Source organism: Nuphar pumila, chromosome 15 (genome assembly GCF_984573655.1).
Source record: "Nuphar pumila chromosome 15, dmNupPumi1.hap1.1, whole genome shotgun sequence".
Classification (NCBI taxonomy): domain Eukaryota; kingdom Viridiplantae; phylum Streptophyta; class Magnoliopsida; order Nymphaeales; family Nymphaeaceae; genus Nuphar; species Nuphar pumila.
This window is the reverse complement of record NC_143263.1, coordinates 13,836,299-13,863,474: the sequence shown is the minus strand read 5'-3', so window position 1 is coordinate 13,863,474 and position 27,176 is coordinate 13,836,299. Positions and strand designations below refer to the sequence as shown.

The window sequence follows — 27,176 nt, the reverse complement described above, 5'->3', positions numbered from 1 at the left end:
AGTTCCAAAGGATAGTGAAAGAGAAATTGATCTAAATGATCAAATAGATGTGATTGATTCTGATCCTCATAGAAATAGTCAAGATTGTATTCAATACTCTAGACGAGGAAATTTAGAAAGACAGTGTGCCCTGGATAAATACACAAGGGAACATGAATCTGCCTATTCATCTAGAAAATCCACTAGGATCTCAAGGGTTCCTGCAAAGTTTGTGTCATATCAGTCTTTTTCACCAAAACATCAAGCCTTTATTGCTCTAATTCATTCATATGAAGAACCTCCCAGTTATGATATAGCCAAGGATCAACCAGAATGGGTCAAGGCTATGAAAGTCGAATTAGAAGCCTTAGAAAAAGCAAATACTTGGACCATTCAAGACCATCCTCCAAACAACAAGAAACCTATTGGTTGTCGCTGGGTGAACATGGTGAAAACCAAGAGTGATGGCACTCTTGAAAGATTCAAGACCCGGTTGGTGGCAAAAGGCTATTCCCAAGAATATGGAATAGACTATGAAAACACCTTTGCCCCAGTAGCTAGAATGACCACTGTTAGAATCCTAATAGCTCTTGGATCAATAAAGGGATGACATATCTTTCAAATGGATGTTAAAAATGTTTTTCTAAATGGAACTTTAGTTGAAGAAATATACATGGACCCACCACCAGGAATGAATATACCTAAAGGGAAAACACTTCGCCTAAACAAGGCTTTATATGGTCTCAAGCAAGCTCCAAAAGCTTGGTATGATAAGTTTAGTAAGATTATGCTTGATTTTGGTTTTCGATTTTGTCTTACTGACACAACTTTGTTTGTTAAGAATTCTGATGCAGGTATTATCATCCTTCTACTCTATGTTGACGACATGATCATCACTGGAAGTGATAAACAAGGAGTTTATGATATTAAAAAATTTCTCAAAACACATTTTGAAATGAGTGATTTGGGTTTTTTGAAATATTTTCTTGGTATAGAAGTTGCCTACTCACCTAGAGGTTATTTGCTAACTCAATCTAAGTTTGCATTAGATATTGTTGCCCGGTCAGGTATATAAGATGAAAGACATGTTGATACTCCTGAGATTGTGAATGTCAAAATGAATATTGATGATGGAGAGCCGCTCGAGAATCCGACTCCGTATAGGCAACTTGTTGGGGCTCTATCGTATCTATCTATCACAAGACCTGACATTACACATGCGGTCCATACAACCAGTCAATTTCAACATGCTCCAACTTCTGTTCATATGGGAGCAGTTTTGCGTATTATTAGATATATCAAAAATTCTATTTCTCGAGGATTATTTTTATCCGCTTCCTCTAACTTAGAATTGCTTGCTTATACTGATGCAGATTGGGGTGGTGATCCAAATGACCGCCACTCAACTACAGTTTTTTGTGTCTTTTTGGGAGAATCCTTGGTGTCTTGGCGATGTAAGAAGCAACAAAAGGTCCCTCTCTCATCAACTGAAGCTGAATATAGAGCAATGGCTACAACTACTATGGAATTAGTCTGGCTTCGACGTCTACTTTCCGATATGGGAGTTGAAAGTCCAAAAGCATCAAATCTGTGTTGTGACAACAAGAGCTCTATCTATATTGCAAGCAATCGGACATTTCATGAACGCACCAAGCATATAGAAATGGATTGCCATTATGTTCGAGAGGAATTTTTGAGTGGCACCATCAATCTTCCCTATTTTGCTTCAGAATATCAACTGGCTGATTTCTTCACCAAGCCTCTCGCTGCTCCTAGGTTTCACTTTCTCTTAGGCAAACTTTCGGTTATCCAACCGTAAGTTTGAGGGGGAGTGTTAAAATATGTAATCTCATATAATATCTCATATGTAATCTCATAGACATGTAATGTTTTATCTCCTTTCTAGTTAGGATTTTTCGTTTAATTAATTCTAGTTAAAATACAACTAGAATTAGCCAAACCAGTCCATCATTGGACTGATTTGGCCTTTACCTTTTTGACCAAGTCAAAAAGGTAAATCCAAAAAGAGCTGTTGGACTCCCCAACAGCTCTATTAGAGCCGTTGGAGAGTCCAACAGCTCTCTTAAGGCTTCTCTCTACCTCTCTATAAATATGGGGCTATTCCCCTTGTAAAGACTTACTCTTGTTTTGGGTTTTTATCTCAAATCAATAAAATTGTTTATTTTTCATTTTTATACCCATTTCGGGTTGTGTGTATTCTTAAGTTCTCTTTGTGAACCTTTGTGGTTCTTATGGTGTATTTGTGAGAACTTGTTGAGAGACATTTGTTGTAGCTTATTTTTCACTTTCTTACAGTACGTACCTACGACGAGGGAGAGGAGGAGCCTAGGAGGTGGCGTCGGGAGGAGAGAGCTCGAGCTGAGCTGCACGGGAGAGGAGAGGTTAGGGAATTTTTTTTTTTGCCTTAATCCTCCTTTAAATCGGGTTTATTTTTTTTATTTTTTATTTTTAAAGTCTGAAACATAGATGAAAATGACCCTGGGTGCGTTGACCGCACCCGGTGCCGCACCCGCGAATCTATTACATATTCTTGGGAATAACCTTTACCAACCAACCGAGCCTTGAACCTCTCAAGAGTGCCATCACTCTTGGTTTTAACCTTGTACACCCAGCGACAACCAATAGGTTTTTTGTTGGGTGAAATATCTTGAATGGTCCAAGTGTTTGCTTTTTCTAAGGCTTCTAATTCAACTTCCATATATTTGACCCATTCAGGTTGATCTTTAGCTATAGTATAACTAGAAGGTTCTTCGTAAGAGTGAATTAAGGCAATAAAGACTTGATATTTTGGTGAAAAAAGACTCGTATGACACAAACTTTTCAGGGATTTTCGAGATCCTAGTGGATTTCCTAGTAGAAGACACAGGTTCTTGTTCCTTTGTGTATTTTCAAGGGCACACGGTCTTTCTAAGTTTCCTCGTCTAGAGTATTGAATGTAGTCCTGATTGCTATTAACTAGTTCTGAATCGGTCATATCAATTTGATCATCCTGATCAACTTCTCCTTTATTTCCCTTGGAACGAGGTCTAATAAGAAGGAATACTCATCTATTTTGGTAGAGTTTTTGCTTTCAAAAAAACTTTCATTTTCTAAAAAGGATACATTTCTTGAAACGTATAATTTGTTGGTTTTAGGATCGAAACATCTGTAACATTTTTGATGACTTGCATATCCTAAAAAAGCACAGGGAATAACACGTGGAGAGAATTTATCATTCTTATCTATAAATATAAAGCATTTGCACCCAAATACCCTTAATCTAGAATAATCTGGAATTTGTTTATAAAGCTTTTCAGTGGGAGAAATATTGTTTTATCGAGGATGAGGGCATTCTATTAATAAGATATACAACAATTAAAATAGCTTCGGGCCAAAAACCTTTGGGAACTTGATGTGTAATGAGTAATGTCCTTGTTGTTTATACAATGTGCATGTGTTTTCTTTCAGCTAATTCATTCTGTTGAGGGTATAGTGGCAAGATTTTTGATGTGAAATCCCATATGAATTCAAATATTTTTTAAATTCTTTTGATAAGAATTATCCCCCTGAATCAGTGCGAAATATTGAAATATCATTCTTAAATTGATTTTTGACCATATTGTGAAATATTTGAAAAAACGAAAACACTTCGGACTTATGTTTAAGAAAATAAATCCAAGTATGTCGTGTAAAGTCATCTACAAAGATCACATAATACAGAAAACCACCTTTTGATATAAACGGTGCAAGACCCCAAACATCAGAATATATCAACTCAAGTGGTCGTGTAGAAACAAAGGTTCTTTTCTGAAAAGGTAGTCTTTTCATTTTTCCAAGAATACATTTTTCACACGTAAAAGTTTTAAAATTACAAAATTTTTTCATGTTTGGAAAAAACTGAAATCTGGACATACAAAGATGACCAAACCTTTGGTGCAAAAGATCCAAGCCTAATTTTTGAACATTACAGCATAGTATATTCTTGGGTATTTCCAAAAAATCCATATAGTACAAGCCTCATTCTTTATAGCCTTCCCCAATCAGCTTCCCTGACCTGTACTCGACAATCACGAGAAGAGAATGAAACATTACACCAATGGTCAGTTAATTGAGAAACAGATAAAATATTTAAATTAAGTTTAGGAATATATCTAATTTTTGGAACACAAAAACCTTTTGAGTTTTGAGAAATATTTTCAAAATTCCCTATTCCTTTTATCTCAAGAGACATTTCATCCACTGTAAAAACACTTGATTCACTTGAGTTATAACATTGTGATAGTAATTTTATGTTTGGTGTCATATAAAAGGAAGCACCTGAGTCAAGAAGCCAGAGAGATTTACCGGGATCGAAAACGCCGACGGAAGAAACAACGACTCCGGCAAAGGAAGAAACTCCTTTGAGAAGTGGTTGCAGTGCCTCCATCAATTGAGTTAGAGACATGTTTCCAATAGATGTCTCATTTGATTCATTTGAAGATTCAACTGAAGCTACCTTCTTTTCATAAGGCCTTTTTAGTTTTGGATAGTAAGTCTTGACATGTCTCGGTTCACGACAATAATAGCAAATGACTTTTTTTTTTCAAAGTTGCTTCCTTGTCTTTCATCATTTGTCCTCCCAACATGTGGAGGTCTGTATGAGCGAATATGATTTTCTGGTCTAGATATGGCTAAAATTGTATCGTCGTCACTTTTGGAGACTCTTTTCTTGAGTCTATTCTCTTTCATACTTAGTTCTTCAATTGTGTCTTCAATGAAGGGGACTTTTCCCCGCCGATGTAGAAGTGCGGATTTGGTTGATTCAAATTCTGATCTCATCCCATTAATAAATTGAAAGAAATGCTCTGCATTTACTTGATTTTGGCAAAGCTCAATGTCTTGTGGACAATGCCACTTTGGTTCAAGGAGAGTTAATTCTTCCCATAGCTCGAATAAGCTATTGTAGTATTCTCTAATATTTTTATCCCCTTAAACCATATTGCGGACCTTTTCTTGAAGATTACATATGTGAGCAATATCTTTAAGAGAGTACATTCTCTTGAGATAATCCCACGCATCATTGGCGTGTTCAAATTTTGCAAGACTTGAACACTTCTTTATATCAACACTAGATATAAGCCAAGACATGATTTTTGGTGTGACCTATTCTCCATTCTTTCCATTTTTTCTCATATGTGGAGATGGCTTTGGCTTTTTCTACCTCCGAAAGAGGTACTTCTCTTCCTCCTTTGGTGAGAATTAGTTTAGGTTCCTCATCGGTTCCATCCACTAATCCCCATAGACCTTTTCTCCAAATAAGGTGCTTCATGATAGAAGCCCATGTTACATAATTTGAATCATTGAGTTTTATGGGCTTAATGATGACATTATCAATGTCTTCCATTTTACAAACTTGAGAAGGAAAAAATAAATGAGTAAAAGAGGAGAATACTCTACCACAAAGAGCAAGAATAAGTAGCCCTCCAAGCTTTCAAGGTTACACACGACCACTCCTTCAAAGAGGCTTCACTCTCTTGAAGAAAACTTGAATGGCATGTTTCCCAATGCACAAAAAGAATTTGTATCGATTGCTTCAACCTCGCTCTGATACCATGAAAGAAAGAATAACCCACAATAAAAGTATTTCTCAACAAATACTCACAAGGAGATTACAAGGACCGAAAGGCTTCTCAAAGAGGGCTCAAACACAAAACCACACAAAATACCCAAAAAAGGTATACACGAAAAAAAGGAGAGGAAAAACTTCATTAAAGTGGGAGAAATCCCAACTAAAAGAATAAATACAAAGGGGAATAGGACCCCATATTTATAGAGGAAGTAGAGAAGTCTTTAAGGGAGTCATTGGGAGTCCAACAACTCTCTTGAGGAGTGCTTTTTGACTAGTCAAAAAGATAGAGGCTATGGATGTCCAAAAATGAAATCTAACCTAATTTCTAGTTAAGTTCTAACTAAGGCTAACTAAAAACTAACTAAGAAAAGAAAAAAAGTACATGCCTATGAGATTACATATGAGATATGCATATGAGATTACATAATTTTAACAACGGGCACCAATACGCTTTTTTACAACCTTGATGATTTGTACTATTGGAAATAAATGCCTTCATGGACAAACTCAAAATTGAAGTTACAAAAAAAAATTGAACCACCCTAAGGTGCCATTATAAACATTACCCAATATGTGAATCAATGTTTTTTTTCTGAGATTGGGGGGGAAGGGGGGGGGTGCGCCCGGTGCAGGAAAGCCACATATTTTTAAAATTAATGGGGTTCTATATTTAGCACTCCTTCAGTACTTTAATGACACTCAAATCATAAATTCAAGCAATTTGATAATAATAAACACCAGATATGATATTGCTACTTTATGCACCACTAAAACTCGGTCTGCTGCTTTCATATTAGACTGGCAAATTCTTTTCAAAACTTTGATAGAATTTGATTAAAAATTTTAAAGCTTGTTACCCAAAATGAATGGACACAAGCGAAAAAACTTTTCAGCAAATTTCATCTTACCGTCATGTTCAGGAGAATCAATTAGAATGTCAGATCCAGATGGCAGAAATGGTGACCCATTGTAATTTCCTAATGCACCTAGATCTGCAAAAATATTTAGGCAGTCTACCCATTAGAAGATTCACATCAGCAAATCGTAGTCCAATTATCTCTAACTTGTTTTTTAATTTAAAAAGAACAAATTCCAAAGTCCTGTAAATTAAAAAAAAAAGAACAAAGAAAATGCTAATACAAAATTTGTGAAAATGCCAATACTAGAGGAAAAAATTACAATGTACCAATTATCTTTTAAACATCTAAGCCACATGACATGTTCAAGAGAAAATGAAACCTCCTTGGTCCAGAAAGAAATTCTCCAAATGAAAATTGAAGGCATTTAATTTTTACTTGGTTTCCTTCAGAAATGACCTTCACTTGATGAAAGAGAGCTTAAACATTACCTCCCAAGTTTGTCAAGTCTGCAGTTAGATCTGAGAAGCTGAAGTTCCACGGCATCGGTTCCAGAGATCTGATGGAATCCCTTATGGAACCCACCCCACTGTCAGCACCAAGCTGCAAACCAGCACTAGTGGCCACATCTGATGAAAATGCTGAGTCAAGTGCTGAAGTATCTACACCCATCCCCGATAACTCTGTTGAAGTGAAGGGAAAATGACCACTGGAAGCAACAGAAGCAGGACTCATGGCCATCTCTGACATGGATGACATAGCACTACATGAAGGAATCACAGGTGGCACCTCAGCAGAAGCACTGTCCATCACATTACTCACAAATCCAAAACGAGTTCCAATATGAGAGAGAAAGAGAGGTGGAAAAGGTGACCCATATTCACAAACACAAGCAAGCATGCACACCCATGGACGCACAAACCCTTCTCTCCCAAACAACAAAAACTCCAATCAACATTGTATGAAACGTTGAATCAACAAATTTTACCCCCAATGGGTTGGGGCTGAGAAGTTTCCATGAAGGAATTACTCCCTACGCAACAGTTCTATACGGGGTGGGAAGACAACCTCACCCTGAAATCTGCAGATGCAATTATAAAAGCACAGATTCTGATTCATTTTTTCAGATGACATCATATTACTATTGATTTATTCTAGGGCTTAGCTAAACAGTCAGGTTGCATTTTTGGATCTATCAGTTCATGACATGGCGATCTATTTGGTCTCTTTGAGGGGAATCATTCCTTGGACGATCTCAGGGTGACAATTAAAACACAAAAGAATAGTCTTATAAACTGAAAGAGACTGATTTTCTCTTCAACCTATCCAAGATAATTTCATTTAGAGTTTCATTTTTCTGTCAACATCTTACAAATGACCATGGGGCCATGGGCCACAGGCCTTTTTCTCTTATTCTCTTGCTTGAGACACTTCTTTAGGGCAAGCCTACAACTGCTATGCTAACCTACAAATGCGAAGCAAGCCAACACTACACATGCTATGAGTGTTTGATGTGACTTCTGCTCCCAACACCACTTAACAATGTATTGGTTATCACCAACACTTTCCTTGTCTCTGCTTCTCTTACCGCTTATGTTCTTCAATTTTCTTTGACTGCTTTTTATACCCTTGCCTAAGGTGCCTTCCCCTTTATAGGTTGACTCATTTAGGTAGATTTCACCTATTTATTCATCAAGGTTTTGTTTCTCAACATATTTGTGCATAGTTATATTTTTTTGTTATCTGGATGAACAGTAACAGGACCAAACAGTAGCGGTGGTGTATTTGATGCCTGGGATCATGCCACATTTGGTGGTGCATGAAAGACATGATTTGCGTTCTCCACCCATGTTTATCTATAAAAACAGTTCCAATATTATTTAATGTCTCAAGCAAGAGAGCGTTCAGTGTTTCAGCCTCCTCTCAGGGTGGTGATTATCAATAGTCTGGTCCTTGTACTCTCCATGAGAAGTGTTCTGCCCAATGGAAACACTACCATGTTATATAAATAGCTTTCCTTTTCCTTTTTTTTTGGTTTCTCAAAGAAAACACCAATCTTATATCCATGTTCACTTCTAGTGGGTTTTGAGATTTACACATGCACTCATGTTTTATTTCCTATCATTGAGAATGATGAACCATTTTTTAGAGCCCTAGTGTTTTTTTTTGTATGCAACTAACCAAAAGGATATTAATGAAAACCACCATAACATTTAATTTGTATAATGCATGCACTTCCTTGGGTTTAATTCATCATTTGAGTCAACTAAAATTCTGAAAACTGTACTTTCCACATTGGGTTTTGTTGACGACCTGAAAGCAAATGCAGAAACCGAGGCACACAGAGAGAGAGAGAGAGAGAGAGACGGCTGTATGAAAAATAGAACTCGTTACTTGGATTAGGGCTAATCTCTATATTAAATAGAGATAGTCAAAAGAGCAAAATTACACCTAAGTCCCTCATTAAAGATTAAAATTCAAATGACCTCTAGTTTAGAAAACTTTTAACTAAAAACATCTTAATCTCAACACTCCCCCTCAAGCTGGAGCATAGATATCAATCATGCTCAGCTTGTCGCAACATTTTGAGAAATTTGGTCTAGCAAGAGGCTTTGTAAACATATCTGCAACTTGATCTTCTGACTTCAGATATTTGGTAGTGATATGACCAGCTTGCACCATATCTCTTACATAGTGGCAATCAACTTCAATGTGCTTTGTTCTCTCATGAAAGAAAGGATTGTTCGTTATATATGTGGCAGCCTTGTTATCACACATCATGGTCATAGGAGAGGAAACCTTCACCTGAAGATCATGAAGAACAGTACGAACCCACATCAATTCAGCAGTTGTTTGGGCCATAGCCCGATATTCTGATTCTACACTCGACCTAAAAACCACATTTTGTTTCTTACTTCTCCAAGAAATCAAGTTGTCTCCCAAAAACACACAAAATCCTGTGGTAGATTTTCTATCCACTACAGATCCTGAATAGTCAGCATCAGAATAGGCCACTGTCTCCAGAGTTTCACTTTTCTTGAACAATAATCTCTTTCCAGGAGAAGATTTTAGGTATCTGAGAATCATTATAGTTGCATTCCAGTGTACCTCAGTTGGTTTGTCCATAAACTGACTAACTTTGCTTACTGCTAAAGCAATATCCGGCCTGGTCACAGTTACATATAGTAGCTTCCCTACTAGAGAGCGATAGCTTTTGCTATCAACCGGTTTTGACCCTTCTTCAAACAACTGAACTTTCTGGTCCATGGGAATATTTGCTGGTTTAGCTCCTTACATTCCCGTTTCCTTTAATAAGTCAAGAACATACTTCCGTTGAGACAAAACCATCCCTTCACGGCTCCTGGCAACTTCTATACCTAGGAAATATCTAAGTGAACCAAGGTCTTTTGTAACAAAGTGTTTTTGAAGATGAGCCTTTGTGGCTTCAATATCTTTCACATTGTCTCCTGAATTAGTTTTCTTGATAAAGAGTGTATGATCTGCCGCTGACCTATTAAAGTCAAAGCGTGACATAACTTCAAACAACTTCTGAAACCATGCACGAGGACTTTGTTTCAAACCATAAATCGCCTTCCTCAATCTACACACCTTCTGACACTCCCCCTCAACCTCGAATCCTAGAGGTTGTTGCATGTAAACGGTCTCAAATAGATCTCCATAGAGAAATGCATTTTTCACATCTAATTGGCACAAGCTCCAACCATGCTAAACAGCTACTGAGAGAACAAGACGAATGGTACCCATCCGTGCTACAGGAGAAAAGGTTTCAAAGAAATCAATACCATATGTCTGAGTATACCTTTTTGCTACTAATCTGGCCTTGTACCTTTCAATAGAACCATCAGATTTGTACTTTATTGTATATACCCATTTACATCCAACAATGTCAGCATCTGCTGGGGAATCAACTAGATCCCATGTATGCTGAGATACTAAAGCATCCATTTCTTCTTGCATAGCCAGCTTCCAGCGGTTATCAAGCTCTGCCTGTTGATAGTTTAGAGGAATAGTTTCAGGAGATAAGGTTGAAATAAATGTTTTCATCTGATTTCCAATTCTGGCATCGGAGACAAAATGAGATATGGGATATAAGGTACATTGTTGTGTCCCCTTGCGTAGAGCAATGGGCCTGTTATCATCATCATGAAGATCACTATTGTCAGTAGAACTTACCTCAGAGAAAGAAGAAGATGAAGGCACTTGCGGAGGTGGAGCTCTACGCACATATACCAATGGAGGATCATTAAATCTTGAAGAGGATGAAGTTTGGTTCGGTAATGAGGGCACAAACTCTAAAGGAAAATGAGGTATAGGTAATGGAAAAGACTCAGCTGGATCAACCTGCAGCGGGGAACCGGTACTAGAGTAATATGGAGTGGATTCCAAGAAAGATACATCAGCACTGACATACTCTCGGCGAGAAATAGGATCATAACAGCGATATCCCTTTTGATTTTTGGGATAACCTATAAATATGCATTTTGTAGCTTAAGCAACTAATTTATCACGGTCAGGTCCAAGTTTGTGTACAAAACAAACACATCCAAATATTTTTGCGATGAAAGAGAAGAGTGGGGCATTAGGTTTTAGGATATGTAATGGAATTTGATCACCCACAGATGATGAAGGCATGCGGTTGATCAGATAACAGGCAGTGGTAATCGCATCACCCCAGTATAACGCAGGAACATTGGATTGAATCATAATGGTCCGGGCAACATCAAGCAGGTGCCGATGTTTTCGCTCAGCCACCCCATTTTGTTGAGATGAATAGGCACATGAAGTTTGGGGTTGGATGCCATGATCTTGGTAAAATTGTAACAGAACTTTTGATTTAAACTCAATAGCATTATCAGTGCAAACAATAGATTCAAATTGAGTTTTTATTTCAAGAATTAAGGATTTGATAATACTTGGAACTTCAGATCATTCTTTTATTAAAAACACCCATGACAACTTAGAGAAATTATCAACAATAACAAGATAATATCGACACTGAGTCCTAGTAGGAATCTTACTAGGACCCCATACATCTGCATGAAGAAGTTCAAAAACTTTATTACTAGACTGACTTTGACTCGAAGGAAACGAACTTCAATGATGCTTGCCCAACTGACATGCTTCACACTGAAAGGATGTAGTGGAAGGAATTTGAGGAAAGACAGACCAAAGCTTTGACAATGAAGGATGACCAAGACAACGATGCCACTGAACAGGACTGAATAAGTGTTCCACTGCAGCATGAACATTACCCACTGGATGATGTAGTTAGTAGACTCCATTCTCTTCATAGCCTCCACCAATCTTCTTCCCCGTAAGCAAATCCTGAAAATGACAAGCCATCAGATTAAATATTACTCTACAGTTTTGTTCTTTTGTAAGGCAACTAACAGAGAGTAGACTTTGAGGAAAGTTTGGAGCACGAAGAACATTTTTCAACTGTAAGGAGGAGGATATAGAAATATTTCCCTGACCAACAACCGGGGAGGAACTCCCATCAGCTAATGAGATTCCTCGATGAACAGTAATATCCTTTAGATCTGAAAAAACAAGTGAATTTCCACATAAGTGTCTGGATGCACCAGAGTCAATAATCCACTTGCTGTCAGTCGGATGAAGATGATTTCCTGTTGAGTAGGCAACACCAGCTACTAGAGGGGTTGAACTCAAGGGGCGAAGAGCTATCAGTTCATCATATTCAGCACGACTGAGGGTGATACTACTGTTACTTGCAGAGATATTATCCTGTACATATGTTGCCTCAAGAGTAGTAACATTTGCTTTAGGAGCATAAGACTTTGATGAAGAAGAGGTTGGCCGACCATGCTTCTCCCAACAACGATCTTCTAAATGTCCAGATTTTCCACAGAATGTACATTGAAGTTTTCCTCTGCCTCCCATACCTCGTCCTCTGATATTCTGAATATTTCCACGCCCAAAACCAGATGAGACAACAAGAGCAGATGACTGAGTCATAGGCTGAGATTGTGGAAGAGAGATAGCAAGTCTACTCAGACGATTGTATGCATCAGCAAGAGTAGGTACATCTGATCCAGTCAACATTTGGACTTTTGCAATAGAAAATTTTGAAGAGAGATTTGTAAGAAACCGAGCAACCATAGTTTGTTCTTGATGATCCTTTTGCTTCGAGCAACAAAGAGGCCTGTGAGCATTGAGTCTTTCAAACGCAGCTTTGACAGAGGCATAGTATTGGGTCAAGGTTTGATCTCCCTGCTGCAAATTATATATCTCCTGTTCGACTTGCAGGATACGACTCACATTAGTCTCTTGTGAGTACGTATCTCGAAGATTATCCCACATTTGTTTGGCTGTATGATAATAAATTAAACCATCTGCAATATGGGGTTCGACACTATTCATGATCCATGACATAACTATGTCATTATCTTCATCCCAAGTAACGTATTTTCCAATCTTTTCATTAGGTTCATCTTCCAACAAAATATGTTTTCTACGATGTCCAGATACCGACATCATAAAAGTTCTGGACCACCTGGCATAGTTAGTTTCATTCAACCTTACAGAGGAACCATACGAGAAGGGATTTGCAAAAGCCTTATATTCCCCAATATGTTCAATTTTGGAGTCACATTTCGAAGATTCACCCATACTGAATATGGAATCCGATTTCAGCCTAAAAAAATCAGACTTACTCACGTGAACAACGGGTGTTATAACCCCACGTCAGGCAAGTCCACGACTACACAAGCTGTCACACCAGAAATGAAGTCTTGACAGGTGACAAATGTTTTCACACAGCAGCAGTACTAATTAAAAAAAAAACTTTCCACAAGCCAATACTACGATATGGCCCAAACAATAGATCATGCAACATATGTTTCCACACAGCAGCAGTGCTAATTAAAAAAAACTTTTCACAAGCCAATACTACGACACAGCCTGCTGCTTCCAAAAAAAATTGCTATTAACATCTGTATTCACAGCACTCCAGCTACGACTGAAAAAAAAAAATTCACGACACAGCCTGCTGCTCACGCCTGCTGCTTCCACGAACAGAAATTGCTATTAACATTCTGTTTTCACAGCACTCATGCTACGACTGAAAAAATCACGACACAGCAGGAATCACGCCTGCTGATATTCATGTTTTGAAAATGAACAGGCAAATAAGATCCGAGAAGAACTCGGCACCCAGATTCACAACCAATGACAACATGTTATAGCTGGAAGAAAAAATTTCACGACTCAGCAGGGAACTCGGCAACCAGATTCACGACCCACGATAACAAGCGCACACAGAAGCATAGAAATCACGACATCCAGAAACTTTCGGTTGTTTTTTTTTTCAGCAACAAACAAAAACTTTTCATATCCAGATCTTAATGACACACACTCATCGTGTCAAAGATCTGTCATCAGAGAAAGAAAAAAAAGAGCGACACACCCATTTCAGTTTTATTTGATTTTTTTTTTCTGTGTGTGTAGATCGATCACGCTCCCGAGATCTACAGATACCATGTTGACGCCCTGAAAGCAAATGCAGAAACCAAGGCAGAGAGAGAGAGAGAGAGACGGTTGTATGAAAAATAGAACTCGTTACTTGGATTAGGGCTAATCTCTATATTAAATAGAGATAGTCAAAAGAACAAAATTACACCTTGGCCCCTCATTAAAGGTTAAAATTCAAATGATCTCTAGTTTATAAAACTTTTAACTAAAAACCTCTTAGTCTCAAGAGGTTTCTTTTTGTTATCTCATATGAAACTCTTTCTTCTGATCATCCCACCAAAAGTTATTACATATTCTCGCACTAATTTGCAATGCAAATCATTTGATGTGCATATTATCAGCTTGAGAGGAGCCATTCTAACCATTCCTCAAACTTTGCCTCATGATGACCCTATCTTCTCTATATGACATTTTCCCTCAACACTAACCTTTATCGTGCAACACCATTTTTTTTAAGAATAGAATTGCAAGTAAGCCATATAGGAAGAAAAAAGAAGCCATAGCTTACCAAGCTATCTACATTCCAGGATGCATGCTTGAGATATTGTTTTGCATCTTTAGAAAGAAAAATGCTGGATTTAGATAGGTAATAAGTAGAACACCAGCTCAAATTTGACACCATCAAAGGTAAAAAAATGTGTTGGTCAATATGTTCTTCAAGCAATACGGAAAGACCTATAATGCGACTTGGCGCTTTCTGTGCGACCACAACACTTCCATTTGTTATTAGCCCCTTTACTGGTTCCTACATACAATATGTAAGTTCATGGACAAGTTTACAAAGGCCTTGAGTGGCCTAACCTCGGCCTCAGTTATAGATATTTTTGTCTTCGCATCTTATTCAGGGGATGCTTATTTTCTCTATGTTGGTAACATGGTTATTATCAGCAATAACACGACATCAGATCTGGCAAAGCAGCACGATAGCTGAGGAGTTGCATTTCTTGAAGCACAAACAAAGTTTGCTTCTATTTGATACGAAGGTCATGCATTTTAGATGATAAAATAGCTGATACATTGGAACAACGGAATCCCACAAACATATTCATGATTCTAAATTATCTACAAGCCAATTTAAGTGCTTTCATCTTGATTCATAAAGCACACACGCCCCATGTTACTGGATCATTAGATGCAACTATCTCCATAGCACTTTCATTGTCCTCTTCTGCTCATGAGTTAGCTACTTAATGATAATGATTAGGCAGGTAATTTGATGTATGACCACTACATAAATCACAATTCTGTTTTGTTTTAAGGTTCCCTAATTTCATGGAGATGTAAGGAACAACTCTCTCTCTCTCTCTCTCTCTCTCTCTCTCTCTCTCCTTTTACAACCTAAGTATTTGAGTGAGTTCGTTCGGCACTGCTTAGGTGCCAGCAGTCATCCGTAACAGCTCCAAGCACATGAAACATGAGAGAGAGAGAGATTTAACCTGAGAATCTGGACTATAAAGAGGAATAAATGATGCATCTGACACCCTCGGACCTCGATCCAAGGATTTGAGGTGTCGTGGAGGGCACTGATGTGGCGTGGGCCCCACACCAAGATCTAAGTTGTGTCAAACACTGGATCTCAGATCTAAGGCCACCTTGGTTCTGAGCTATGTCACATAGGTGCGGGTGCGGGTGCGAGTGCGGCGATGCAGCGCTTTAAAAAAACTTGGGTGCAGGGGTGAGGGAGGGTATATATATATAAAGAGATAGAAAGAGTTTGGGTCTAGGTCAAATATGGATCTAGATTTAGACCCAAACCACTCTTTTCTCTCTTATTAACTCCACCAAAGGGTGTTAACAGGTTGGGTTTGGTTCGGACCCAAGTAGAACCAAACTTGGACCAGATTTCTGAGTATGGTATCGAATCCGGATCCGGGTCTAATCGGGTCTAATATAAGAGAAATCATACCCGGACCCGATAAGAACTACATGAATCAAACCCGGACCATACCCGATAAAATAATATTTTTTATCATTTTTACATTGAAAAATTGCAAGTCTTAATCGGAACTCGGATCGGGTTTGGCTCTAGTATAAAATTTCTCAAACTATATCAGGCTCCATGTATTAATCGGACCTTTGGGTCCGGACTCGGGTCTTAATCAGGTATTCTTATTTATCACCCCACTGCTTTTCTCTCTCCCTCTCTTCGTAACCCCCACCCCACCGCCTCTCTCCCTCTCTTCTTAACCCCACCCCCACGCCTCTCTCTCACTCTCTCCTTCTCTTCGTAACCCCCACGTCTCTCTCTCTCTCTCTCTCTCTGTAATCCTCACCCACCACCCCTCCCTCTCTTCTTCTTCTTCTCTCTCTTAGTAACCCTCACCCACTGCCCCTCTCTCCCTCTCTTTTTCTCTCTTCGTAACCCTCACCCTACCACCGTCTCTCTCTCTGCAAGTAAGAGAAGAAGAAGAAGAAAAAGAAGGTACCTCTCTCTCTTCGTTCCACTTTTTCTTATTTCTCTTTCTCTCTATCTCTCTCTTGTTCTTCTCCTCCTCCTCCATGCCTTTCACCAACATAAAAAAAGAAAGTAAAAAATGGGTTGATTTTTTTATTATTTTGAACAGAAGGGGTTTTCTACCGCACCCGCATCGCGTCGCAACGATGCGGGTGCGGTGGCCTATTAGCCGAGTCCCTGTGACATAGGTTCTGAAATACCTTTTTTTGTGAGACACAAGGGAGAGAGGAAAGGATCTGAGTGTAATGAAACAAAGATGTGCTCAAAGTGTCCCTTAAGGGCTTACAAGAATACAAAGTGTGCACAAACACAAAGCTTCACAAGCCAAATACAAAAGCCACTAATGGGCAAATACAAAGAACCACTAAGGCACATACAAATCACTCATAAAAGAGGGCTTTGGGAGGCTCATAGAGCCATTGAGGAGCTCCCAACAGTTCTATGGGTTTTTGACCATTAAACCCATAGTCAAAAACAAAAAGGACAAAAAGAAAAATAAAAGGAAAAAAATAGGAAAAGACAAAGCTGCCCCTAATGGGTAGCACTTATTACATGTGTAAAAAGACAAAAATGGCCCTAGAGGGCATTACCTATTACATTATTGTATATACATGTATACATATATATAAGAATATTTCAACATCCTCCCTCAAACTTACAATGTGATCACTTAAAGTTTGCTAAGGAGAAAAATGAATCGAGGTATCAAAAAAACTTTAGTGAAGAAATTTTTAAGTTGACATTTTGAAGTGACATACGACAACTCAATAGTCCCTCTCAGATATTCATCACATACATAATGATAGTCCATCTCTATGTGCTTTGTGTGAAGGCTGCTGAGTCCCTCGGCTTGCGTGGGCTGCTACACAGAGAAAACAGAGAGAAAGAAAGAGATAGGAGAATAATTGAGGTCGTATCCTGGCTGGGATGCCTCTTTGGCTTATATATTGAGAATAAAACATATTACAAGAAAATACAAGAATGCCCTTTACAACATAAGACATATTTCTAACAACCCCCCTCAAACTGTGTGTAGGTGATAAATGACCATGGACAGTTTGCATTTAAGAAACCAATGACACAATGAAGAGAGGGGTTTGGGGAAGAGATCTGCCACTTGATCTTTACCACGGATATACATAGGATGGATCTCTTGACTTTCAACCTTTTTCTTCAAAAAATGTTGATCAATTTCCACGCGTTTCATTTTGCCATGTTGCACTGAATTGGTGGCAATAGCAACCACACTCCTATTATCACTGTATAGAAGAGAACGAGAGATCCTTTGATGTAGATTGACCAATAATCCATAACACTTCTACTGTGATGGCTGCCATCACACGATACTCCCCTTCGGTACTGGATCAGGCAACAGTCTTTTGCCTTCGGCTAGACCATGAAATGAGATGCTGGCCCAAAAAGACTGCATAACCTGTGACAGAATGCTCGGAAGACGGATGGCTAGCCCAATCCGCATCCCAATAGGCAAGAATAATAAGATCTAACCTGGTAGAACGGCTAGGAGGATGCCTTCTATAAACCAAACCATCATTGTTTGTGCCCTTCACATAACAAAGAATCTGTTTTGTTGCTTCAATATGACTGTGACAAGGAGACTGTATAAAGCGGGAGACTTGATTGGTAGCAAAGACCAAGTCGGGCAGCGTAAAGGTGAGATATTGAAGGGCACCAACGAGACTCTTGAACTGTTTCAGATGAGACATCTTCGATTAACTTCACACTTACTACTATGGGAGTAGGAACTGGCTTGCAATCTGTCATTCCAAAGCGAGATAGAATGTCCGCAGCATACTTGCGCAGGGATAAGATGAGATAATTGTTTGTGTGGTCCTCAATGCCAAGGAAATACCGTAAAGGACCCAAATCTTTCATGTGAAACCGCTTATTAAGCATCAATTTCACTACCAAGATTCAGCCTGCATCACTCCCTGTAATAACAAGATCATCTACATAGACAAGAATAATGGTGAAGTATGAACAAATAAGGAATAATCACACTGGCTCCAGACGAAGCTAAAAGAGCAGAGAGCAGCACTAAAAGTCTCAAACCATGAACAAGAGGCTTGCTTTAGACCATAGATGGCCTTCTGCAAGCTAAGAACAATGGACTTAGGGTCAGCCTCATGATAGCCAAGGGGGTGTTCCATGAACACTTCTTCATATAATGCGCACCATGTAAAAACGCATTCTTCATATCCATTTGACTAAGACTCCAGCCATATGTAGTGGCGAGAGAAAGAACTACACGAATAGTACCCATCTGCACAATATGACTGAAGGTCTCGTTAAAAATCTAAACCATATTCTTGGGTGTACTCTTTTGCCACCAACCTTGCCTTATACCGTTCAATACTGCCATCAACCTTATATTTAATTTTGTAGACCCACCGGCATCCAACAACATTCTTATCAATAGGTCTGGGTACCACTTCCCAAGTATCACACTCATGAAGAGCAGAAATTTCATCGGTCATGGCTTCAATCCATTTGGGATGATTACTAGCTTCATGATAAAATTTGGGTAATTGACCGGACTCAAGAGCTGTTGCAAAGGCATGAAACTCAGCAGAGGAGTCGTAGCTTACCCAACGGTGCAATGGATGCCGAATTCGAGCAGGCCGTCTAGGCTGATCGGATGGAGGTACATGCATGGGCACAACAAGAGAAGAGTGAGGAGAATCTGATAGCAAGGAAGATGAAGCAGGAGGAATCTGATCAGTAGGAGGTTGATCAGCAGCAGTGTTGTGAAAAGCGTTGAGGCGTAGCGAGGCGCTCCACCAAAAACCGAGGCGAGGCGTAAAGCATAAGCCATATTTTTTTTTTTGAAAACTTAAAAAAAATTATAAAAAATATCTAAAAATACAAATGAATAAAGAAATGCTTTATTGATGAAATAACAACCAATAAGAAATAGAAAATCTCAAATAAGTACTAAAAAATATGAGATTAACATATAAAAGTAACTAAAAGCTGATTACATAACTGGAAAATATATGAGATTAACCAAAAAAAGTTAAAATATACTAAGAAAATGATTGCATAACTGAAATAACTGAAAAATATATGAGATTAACCTACAAAAGTTAAAATATATGAGATTATTCTAAAAAATATGAGATTAACATATAAAAGTAACTAAAAAAATGATTACATAACTGGAAAATATATGAGATTAACCAACAAAAGATAAAATATAATAAAAAACCGATTACATAACTGAAATAACTGGAAAATTTATGAGACTAACCAACAAAAGTTAAAATATATGAGATTATTCTAAAAAATATGAGATTAACATATAAAAGTAACTAAAAACTGAATAACTGGAAAATATATGACATTAACCAACAAAAGTTAAAATGTACTAAGAAACTGATTACATAATTGAAATAACTGGAAAATATATGAGATTAACCTACAAAAGTTAAAATATATGAGATTATTCTAAAAAATATGAGATTAACATATAAAAGTAACTAAAAAACTGATTACATAACTGGAAAATATATGAGATTAACCAACAAAGTTAAAAATATTCAGAAACGAATTACATAACTGAAATAACTGAAAAATATACGAGATTAACCAACAAAAGTTAAAATATGCTAAGAAACTGATTACATAACTGAAATAACTGAAAAAGATATGAGATTAACCTACAAAAATCTTGTTGATTATGTCTCAGAAATCTTGTTGTAAAAAAATAAATATTTTTTTTTTGCGACTTGAGGCACGCCTTTTTGCGCCTCAAGGTGCATTTTTGATAACACTGATCAGCAGCTTCCTTCGGAGCACTATAAGGACGCCGTTGATAAGTTTTGGGAAAAACTGTGAAAGAAGCATTTTGTTGTGGTTGAGATGAGCCTGCACTGAGATTTGTAACACTATGAACAAGACATGGGGTGGGGGTAGTGGAGGACGTATATGCTCATGTGACGCTGACGGATCTGAACTCGATGGAGTCGTGGTTGACCAAAAGGTCAAAGGTTGTTCAAGTGAGTCGGCTGGACTGATATGGCTGTCATGACTAGAAGCATCAAATGTATTTTCATGGAACATAACATGTGAAATAATCAGCTTACCAGTAACAGGATCGCATATCCAACGAATTGGCATAGTTGGGCTTTAGGAGAAAATTTATCATGCAATGAATCATGAATATGAACAAAACACCTACTTCCAAAAGTCCGTAAGAGGGAATAATAAGGTTGCTGCCCATGAAGCATAAAGAACGGAGGGTGCCCTTCAAGCAAAGTAAGAGGCATGCGATTGATCAAAAAAGTGGTTGTGTGAAAGGCCTCAGTCCACAAACTCAGCTGAATTTTATGATCATTTTTAAACCAAGCAATATATGTCGGATTCTCGATGTAGACAATCTGATCGGAATCATCACCTTTTGTTGTCTCATTTTCTTTCTTTTTTTATTTGTCTTTGGCAGCTGGTACGTATTCCAAGGGAGCAACAGTGGATCCATCGAGGTATCCCATCAGGTCATGACTGCAGATGAAAGGAATAATCTGCTTTTTCCAAGTTATGAAATTGGTTTCATACAACTTTTCAGAAACAAGTTGGTTGAGTAAGGAGGAAGTGAGAGATTGGGAGGAAGACATTGAAATAAGAAGAATAGTGATGACCACTGCTGAAAGGGAAAAATCGATTTGATATGACTAGAAAGAAATCTGGTTTGACGTAACCGGATTTGATTTTAAGAAAAATAAGAGATTTTTAAGAAAAGAAGACGATTAAAACGATTTTAAGAAAAGAAAAAGAAGATTTGACCCAATATGATCAAATCGATTTTCAGGAAAGGAAGAAGAAGAAATCTGATTTGATGCAATGAGATTTAGAATTGAAGGAAGAAAGAGGAAGAACATGACCTGATGATTATGCCTCGACCTGCTCTGATACCATGTGAAGGTTGCTGAGTCCGTCGGCTTGCATGGGCTGCTATATAAAGAAAACAAAGAGAAAGAAAGAGATAGGAGAATAACTGAGGTCGTACCTCGGTTGGGACGCCTCTTTGGCTTATATATTGAGAATAAAATATATTACAAAAAATTACAAGAATACCCTTTACAACATAAGACTTATATTTCTAACACTTTGTTCGCTCATAGAAGGTGTGGTTGCTTGCAATGTAGATCGTACTTTTATTGTTAAAACACATCTTCGAAGGTGTGAAGATAATGTCCATATCTCTGAAAAGAATTCTTAGCCACACAAGCTCCATAGTTGTTGTAGTCATTGCACAATACTCAACTTCAGTAGGAGATAACAAGACTTTCTATTGCTTCTTATGTCACCAAGATATTAAGGAATCTCCTAACACGCAAAAATCAGTTGTTGAGATTCTATCATTGAGGTTTCCTCCCCAATTTGCATCAATATAAGCCATTAAATCTAAAGAAGAAGATCCAAATAAGAAAAACTCCTTAGTTATTGAGTTTTTTTATGTATCTAACAATCCTTAAAATTGCACGCATGCACAGTGGTTAAAGCATGTTGAAATTGGCTTATCGAGTGAACTGCATTGGTTATATCTAGTCGAGAGATAGATAAGTGAGAGATCCAATCAATTGTTTGTATGATGTTGCATCTTCAAGCAGTGTTCCATCTTCTAGCTTTAGCTTTGCATTGACAACTTCAAGAGTATCCACTTTCTTGTCAACCAAAATTTTTGATTTAGCACAAATATCGGCAACCAGCTTCATTTGCGACAAAATATATCTTCTGGGCGAGTACGCTACATCTATACCTAAAAAATATCTCAAAAAACCTAGATCAAACATATCAAATTTTTTCTTAAGAATAGTTTTTATTTTTTTAACTCTCTTTTTGTCATTCTCAATGATTATCATATCATCTACATACAACAGAAGTATAACAATGCTAGTATATGTATTCTTGACAAAAAGAGTAGTGTCGGTATAACAAGATTGATAACCTAAACTGATCATAACAGTACTAAATCTATCATACCAAGCCTTAGGGCAACAGTCATGATGATAAGACTGAGGAATGTCTTTATCAAAATATCTTGGCTTGCTTAAGTTCATATAATGTCTTTTTAGTCTAAGAGTTTTACCTTTTTCAATATCAAACTCCGACGGAGGATCTATATAAATTCTTCATTAAGTTCACCATTACGAAATGCATTCTTGACATCCATTTGGTAAATGAGCCATTTTTGGATAGAGGCAACAACTATTAATGTTCTAACACTAGTCATTCTAGCTACAGGTGCAAAGGTTTCTTCATAATCAATTCTATACTCTTGAGAGTATTTGTTAGCCACAAACCTAGTTTTATACTTTTCTAGAGACCATCACTCTTAGTTTTTACTTTAAATACCCATCTACATCCTATGAGTTTCTTTTCTGAAGATAAACTAACAACTTCCCAATTGTTGGCTTTACGAAGGGCTTTTAGTTTTATGTTCATGGCTTCTATCAAATGAGAGTAGTTTTTTGCTTCATTGTAATGTGATGGCTCATAATGCTATCAAACAAACTCTGTAGTTAGGAGAAAAGGACTTGTAGGATACAAATAGAAGAAAAGGACTCCTAGGCTACAAATCTATTTGGAGCTATGGAAGCTCGGTTGGATCTTCTAAAGGTTGATTCTTCTATAGGAAGACCTTGTGAGTATTTTTCAAGAGCGTATGGTTGATCTCTTTGCTCTTGACGGGTATAGACGTGTATATCATTAATAGGACTCTCAACTAAGTTATGATCATTATGGGATGATTCCAAATTATCATTAACCTAATGATTTTCATTATGAACATTATTATCCAAAGGATTATAACAAATAGACTTACCATCATCGTGACCTATTTCACAATCAGTTGGTTTGTATGAACAATATTCATCCTTTGGCAAAAGATCAAACAAAAAAGAATAATCTACTTCCTCTCTAACATTATTTTTATCAAAACCATTCTCATTTTCCAAGGTCACATCCTTAGAAACATATAACTTATTATTTTTGAAATCAAAGCACTCTATAACCTTTTTCGTTTTCTATATTGTTATCTGGTCTAGCCACTGCCAACACTCTATCTCCTCCCTTGGACATGTTGAGACTAGTTTTTTCTTGATATATATCTCGGAAAGAGATTCGTTCATTGGAATTGGGGAGGATCGATGAAGAAGAAATCTTCTAACTTGTTCAAACTCTAGTTGTAGTGTATGCAAAAATTGAAAAAAGTTTTTTTTTCATTTGTTTTCGTCTAAGTTCTATGGCGATCCCTTCCCATTGGGGTTCAAGGAGTGCTAACTCATCCCATAGAGGGGATAAGACACTAAAATAGTCTCTGACGCTCATATCCCCTTGTTTAGTAGACCTAACCTTTTTTGCAATATCTTTTTGGGTAAACATATCTTTCATAAAAAATCATGTCTGATTTGCCTTTTAAAACTTGGCAATGTTAGCACATATCTTGATTTCAACATTATTCATAAACCATGCTAGAATTTTGGTATGGTTGCTGTCCCAATCTTCTACGTTTATTTGATATTCATGTATGACTTTGGTTTGGTTTGCTCCTTCAAAAGCTTTCTCGTGATCTCCTTCTTTCTTTGTGAGCATTAGTTGAGGCTCAAGAGTGGTGCAACTCACATACCCCCAAAGTTTCTTTCCCTTGAGGTGGTTTTCCATTACGGTGGACTACATCATATAGTTATTTTCATCGAGTTTGAAAGAGAGCTCAATCTTGGAATCTTGATCCATGAAGAGGAAGGAAAAAGAGAGAGGAAAGATAGAGAGAGCGGGGAAGAAGAGGGTCATGAGCACACCAACCACGATTACCACGAGCACACGTTCCCTTGATCACCACAATCAAGAAACAAAGATGTGCATAAAGAAATTCCCCTTAAGGGTTTACAAGAATACAAAGTGTGCACAAACACAAGGCTTCACATGCCAAATACAAAAGCCACTAATGGGCAAATACAAAGATCCACTAAGGCACATACAAATCACTCACAAAAGAAGGCTTTGGGAGGCTCATGGAGCTGTCGGGGAGCTCCCAACGGCTCTATGGTCTTTTGACCATTAAGCCCTTAGTCAAAAACAAAAAGGACAAAGAAAAATAAAAGAAAAAAATAGGAAAAAACAAAGTTGCCCCTAATGGGCAGCACTTATTACACGTGTAAAAAGACAAAAATTCCCCTAGAGGCATTATTTATTACATTAATACATATACATGTATATATATACATATGTATATGTATATAAGAATAATATATTTTAGCACTGAGATCAGACCTGGGGGTTGGATCCAGAGTTTTTTAATTGAGTAGACCCCTTGGATCTTGAGATCTGAGGGTATTAAACACACTTAAAAAGGAAAAAAAACTAAAAGGAGAGGTAAAAAACAACCACCACCACCACCACCTAAAAGACGAGACTGATCTCCTACCTAGGTAACATACCTAGGTGCAGCGAATACACCCAAATATTGCTAACCCTAAAAAAAAGATTGGAATGAGCCAGACAAAGCAACCTTTCTCCCCTTTTTGTTGTTAGATAGCTTATCAACAGCAACACAATGACAAATCAAGGATATCCAAACAAGATCATCATTTAAAAGAATGGCTTTCTTCTGTCCGCCATTAATGCTGCTCTATCAATGATATATTATGGTAAAATGATATAACAAACAAGGTGAGGCTTCTCTTACTCATTCCCAGAATTGATCCGGATTGGATGAAAATTGCTTGGGGCAGGCACACCATTTACTACATGACAATTTGACAAGCCACATGCCATGGGATCAAGATGTGGTTGCCCAGTAGCAGGCATTGGAGGCTGCTGAAGAACTGGATACCCCATAGGTAGATTGTTAACTGCACTGAAAGAAGCCCACAATGAACAAGGATGATAACAGTAATAGCAGATCAGAGAGAGAGAGAGAGACCTGTCTGAGAAAAAAACTAAGATTCTGCTTGTCTCACCTTGTCAAATAATAGATAGAAGCATACAACACTAAAAAATACTTCTTCCTAAGTGAATAAAGTCTTGAAATATATAAAAAGAACAGTATAGAAAGCAGGATTTGTTCTCTTCTGTTGAACAAGAAAAAGTTAAGCATTATCTAATGTGAACAAATCAATGTGTATCGATGTCTGAGTAAAAAGGCTATTGTAAGTGTTATATGGTAATGACCATCACAATCTACTAGAAATTCAGGAGTATCCCTGATGCTTTATCTTTGAAAAACAACCATCATGAGTTGATTTACTTTAGGTGAAAAAAGTAAAACAAAAAACTTCAGTACTTGTTTGAAATTCTATTGTTGCCAAGATATTATGTTAAAATACATGAAAAAATAATTGAATAACCCGTGAAGCACAATGCTATGCCCATAAATGTAGTACATTATGTTGGGTTGAGGCTGCAGCCAATGAATGCCAACAATAGCATGCAAATAAACACCTGCCCAAAAGATGATAAATTTGATCTATTTATTGCTGCTGATGATTGAATTCAGAAACCAAGAAGTTTTACCTTCTGCAGGGAATGTAGAATCAGAGATTCCAATGTGAAAAATCTTTTCCATTAACAAAATAACATCAAATTTGAAACACTTCTAAAACAAACTATCTTTGTTAAATATTACATAATCATCATCCAGACAACACAAACCACACACATGCACCAGCATGTCCACACACACACACACACACACACACACAGAGAGAGAGAGAGTACCAGGCATGGGATGGATTCCATTTTGCATAGGAGCCAAGGGAACTTTTGGTGGAACAGGGCATTTCATGAGGCGGTATTGTTGCTCAAGCAGATGATTATACAACATAATCTGTTTTTTCAGTTTTAGTCTAATGTAGTAGGCTCTAAAAAAGTCAGAATTTTCTTCCTCCAATTTTTGCCATACTGCAAAAAAGAGAAACAATTGTTAAATAACATAATGTATTTTTTCAGTATTAGTCTAATGCAGTAGGCTCTAAAAAGACCAGAAATTTCTTCTTCCAACTCCGCCATACTGCAAAAAATCTAAAGTAATTTGATCAGCCCGAATTAGAGGCATCACATTACATTACAGCAAGGTGTACATCCAAAAGGACTAGAAACCTCAAGGAACTACGTGATTATGAAACATGACCAAGGAATCCATTTTACTGTAGTTTCATTTCTGATCCTGTGATGCTTTTAATCCAGTGGCTTCAAGGGACTAAAAAAGGAAATAATTTTCTTTAAGAAAATTGCCTAAAACTCAGTGAAAAATAATTCTTGTATTTTGACTATACTGTGACATTTTCTGAAGTGAGCATATTAAAAGATGAAATTTCAGAGTGACTTTCAATACCTACAAAGATGCACACGCTATTTTCTTAATACAGCTTGATAACGCCGAGTTTATGAAAAATTTTATTTTTTTTATCTTCATTGTTTTTTTACAATATTTCTCTCTAATTTCTAGTTTTATTTAACCAAGATTTTGTCAGGAAAATCACATCAAAAGCCAAAATTTACAATTTTCGAATAAGTGCTGGTGAAAATAAGAAAACTTTTTTGAGAGCCTGGCAGTGACAGCTACTATTGTCTAGAAACTAAGCTTGATTCAAAATGTTTCTTTTTTCTTGGCTAGGCAAAGGGATACCCCCTCCCCTCCCAATCACCACATTGGCAGGCCACTGATTGGTAAACCCCTTGAGGTCCCCCGTGCTCACAAGGGAGTAAACACAGCTTCGACCTTGTGGAAAAGATGCCCCCTGTGGGT

General features: G+C 37.5%; 1 protein-coding gene across 4 annotated transcripts in view; it reads right to left on the bottom strand.

Annotated features, from left to right (window-relative positions):
• LOC149814572 (uncharacterized) overlaps positions 1-27,176 on the bottom strand; it is a 50,043-nt gene that overhangs the window by 6,656 nt on the left and 16,211 nt on the right. For 2 of the 4 annotated variants that reach the window (XM_089988303.1, XM_089988306.1), the window contains 4 exons: positions 26,147-26,329; positions 25,116-25,281; positions 6,936-7,261; positions 6,496-6,579 (listed from right to left, as the gene is read on the bottom strand). In XM_089988303.1, the coding sequence (XP_089844429.1) occupies positions 6,496-6,579; positions 6,936-7,261; positions 25,116-25,281; positions 26,147-26,329 (759 nt within the window). The remainder of the gene's footprint in view (positions 1-6,495; positions 6,580-6,935; positions 7,262-25,115; positions 25,282-26,146; positions 26,330-27,176) is intronic. The other 2 variants (XM_089988304.1, XM_089988305.1) reach the window with 2 other exon arrangements.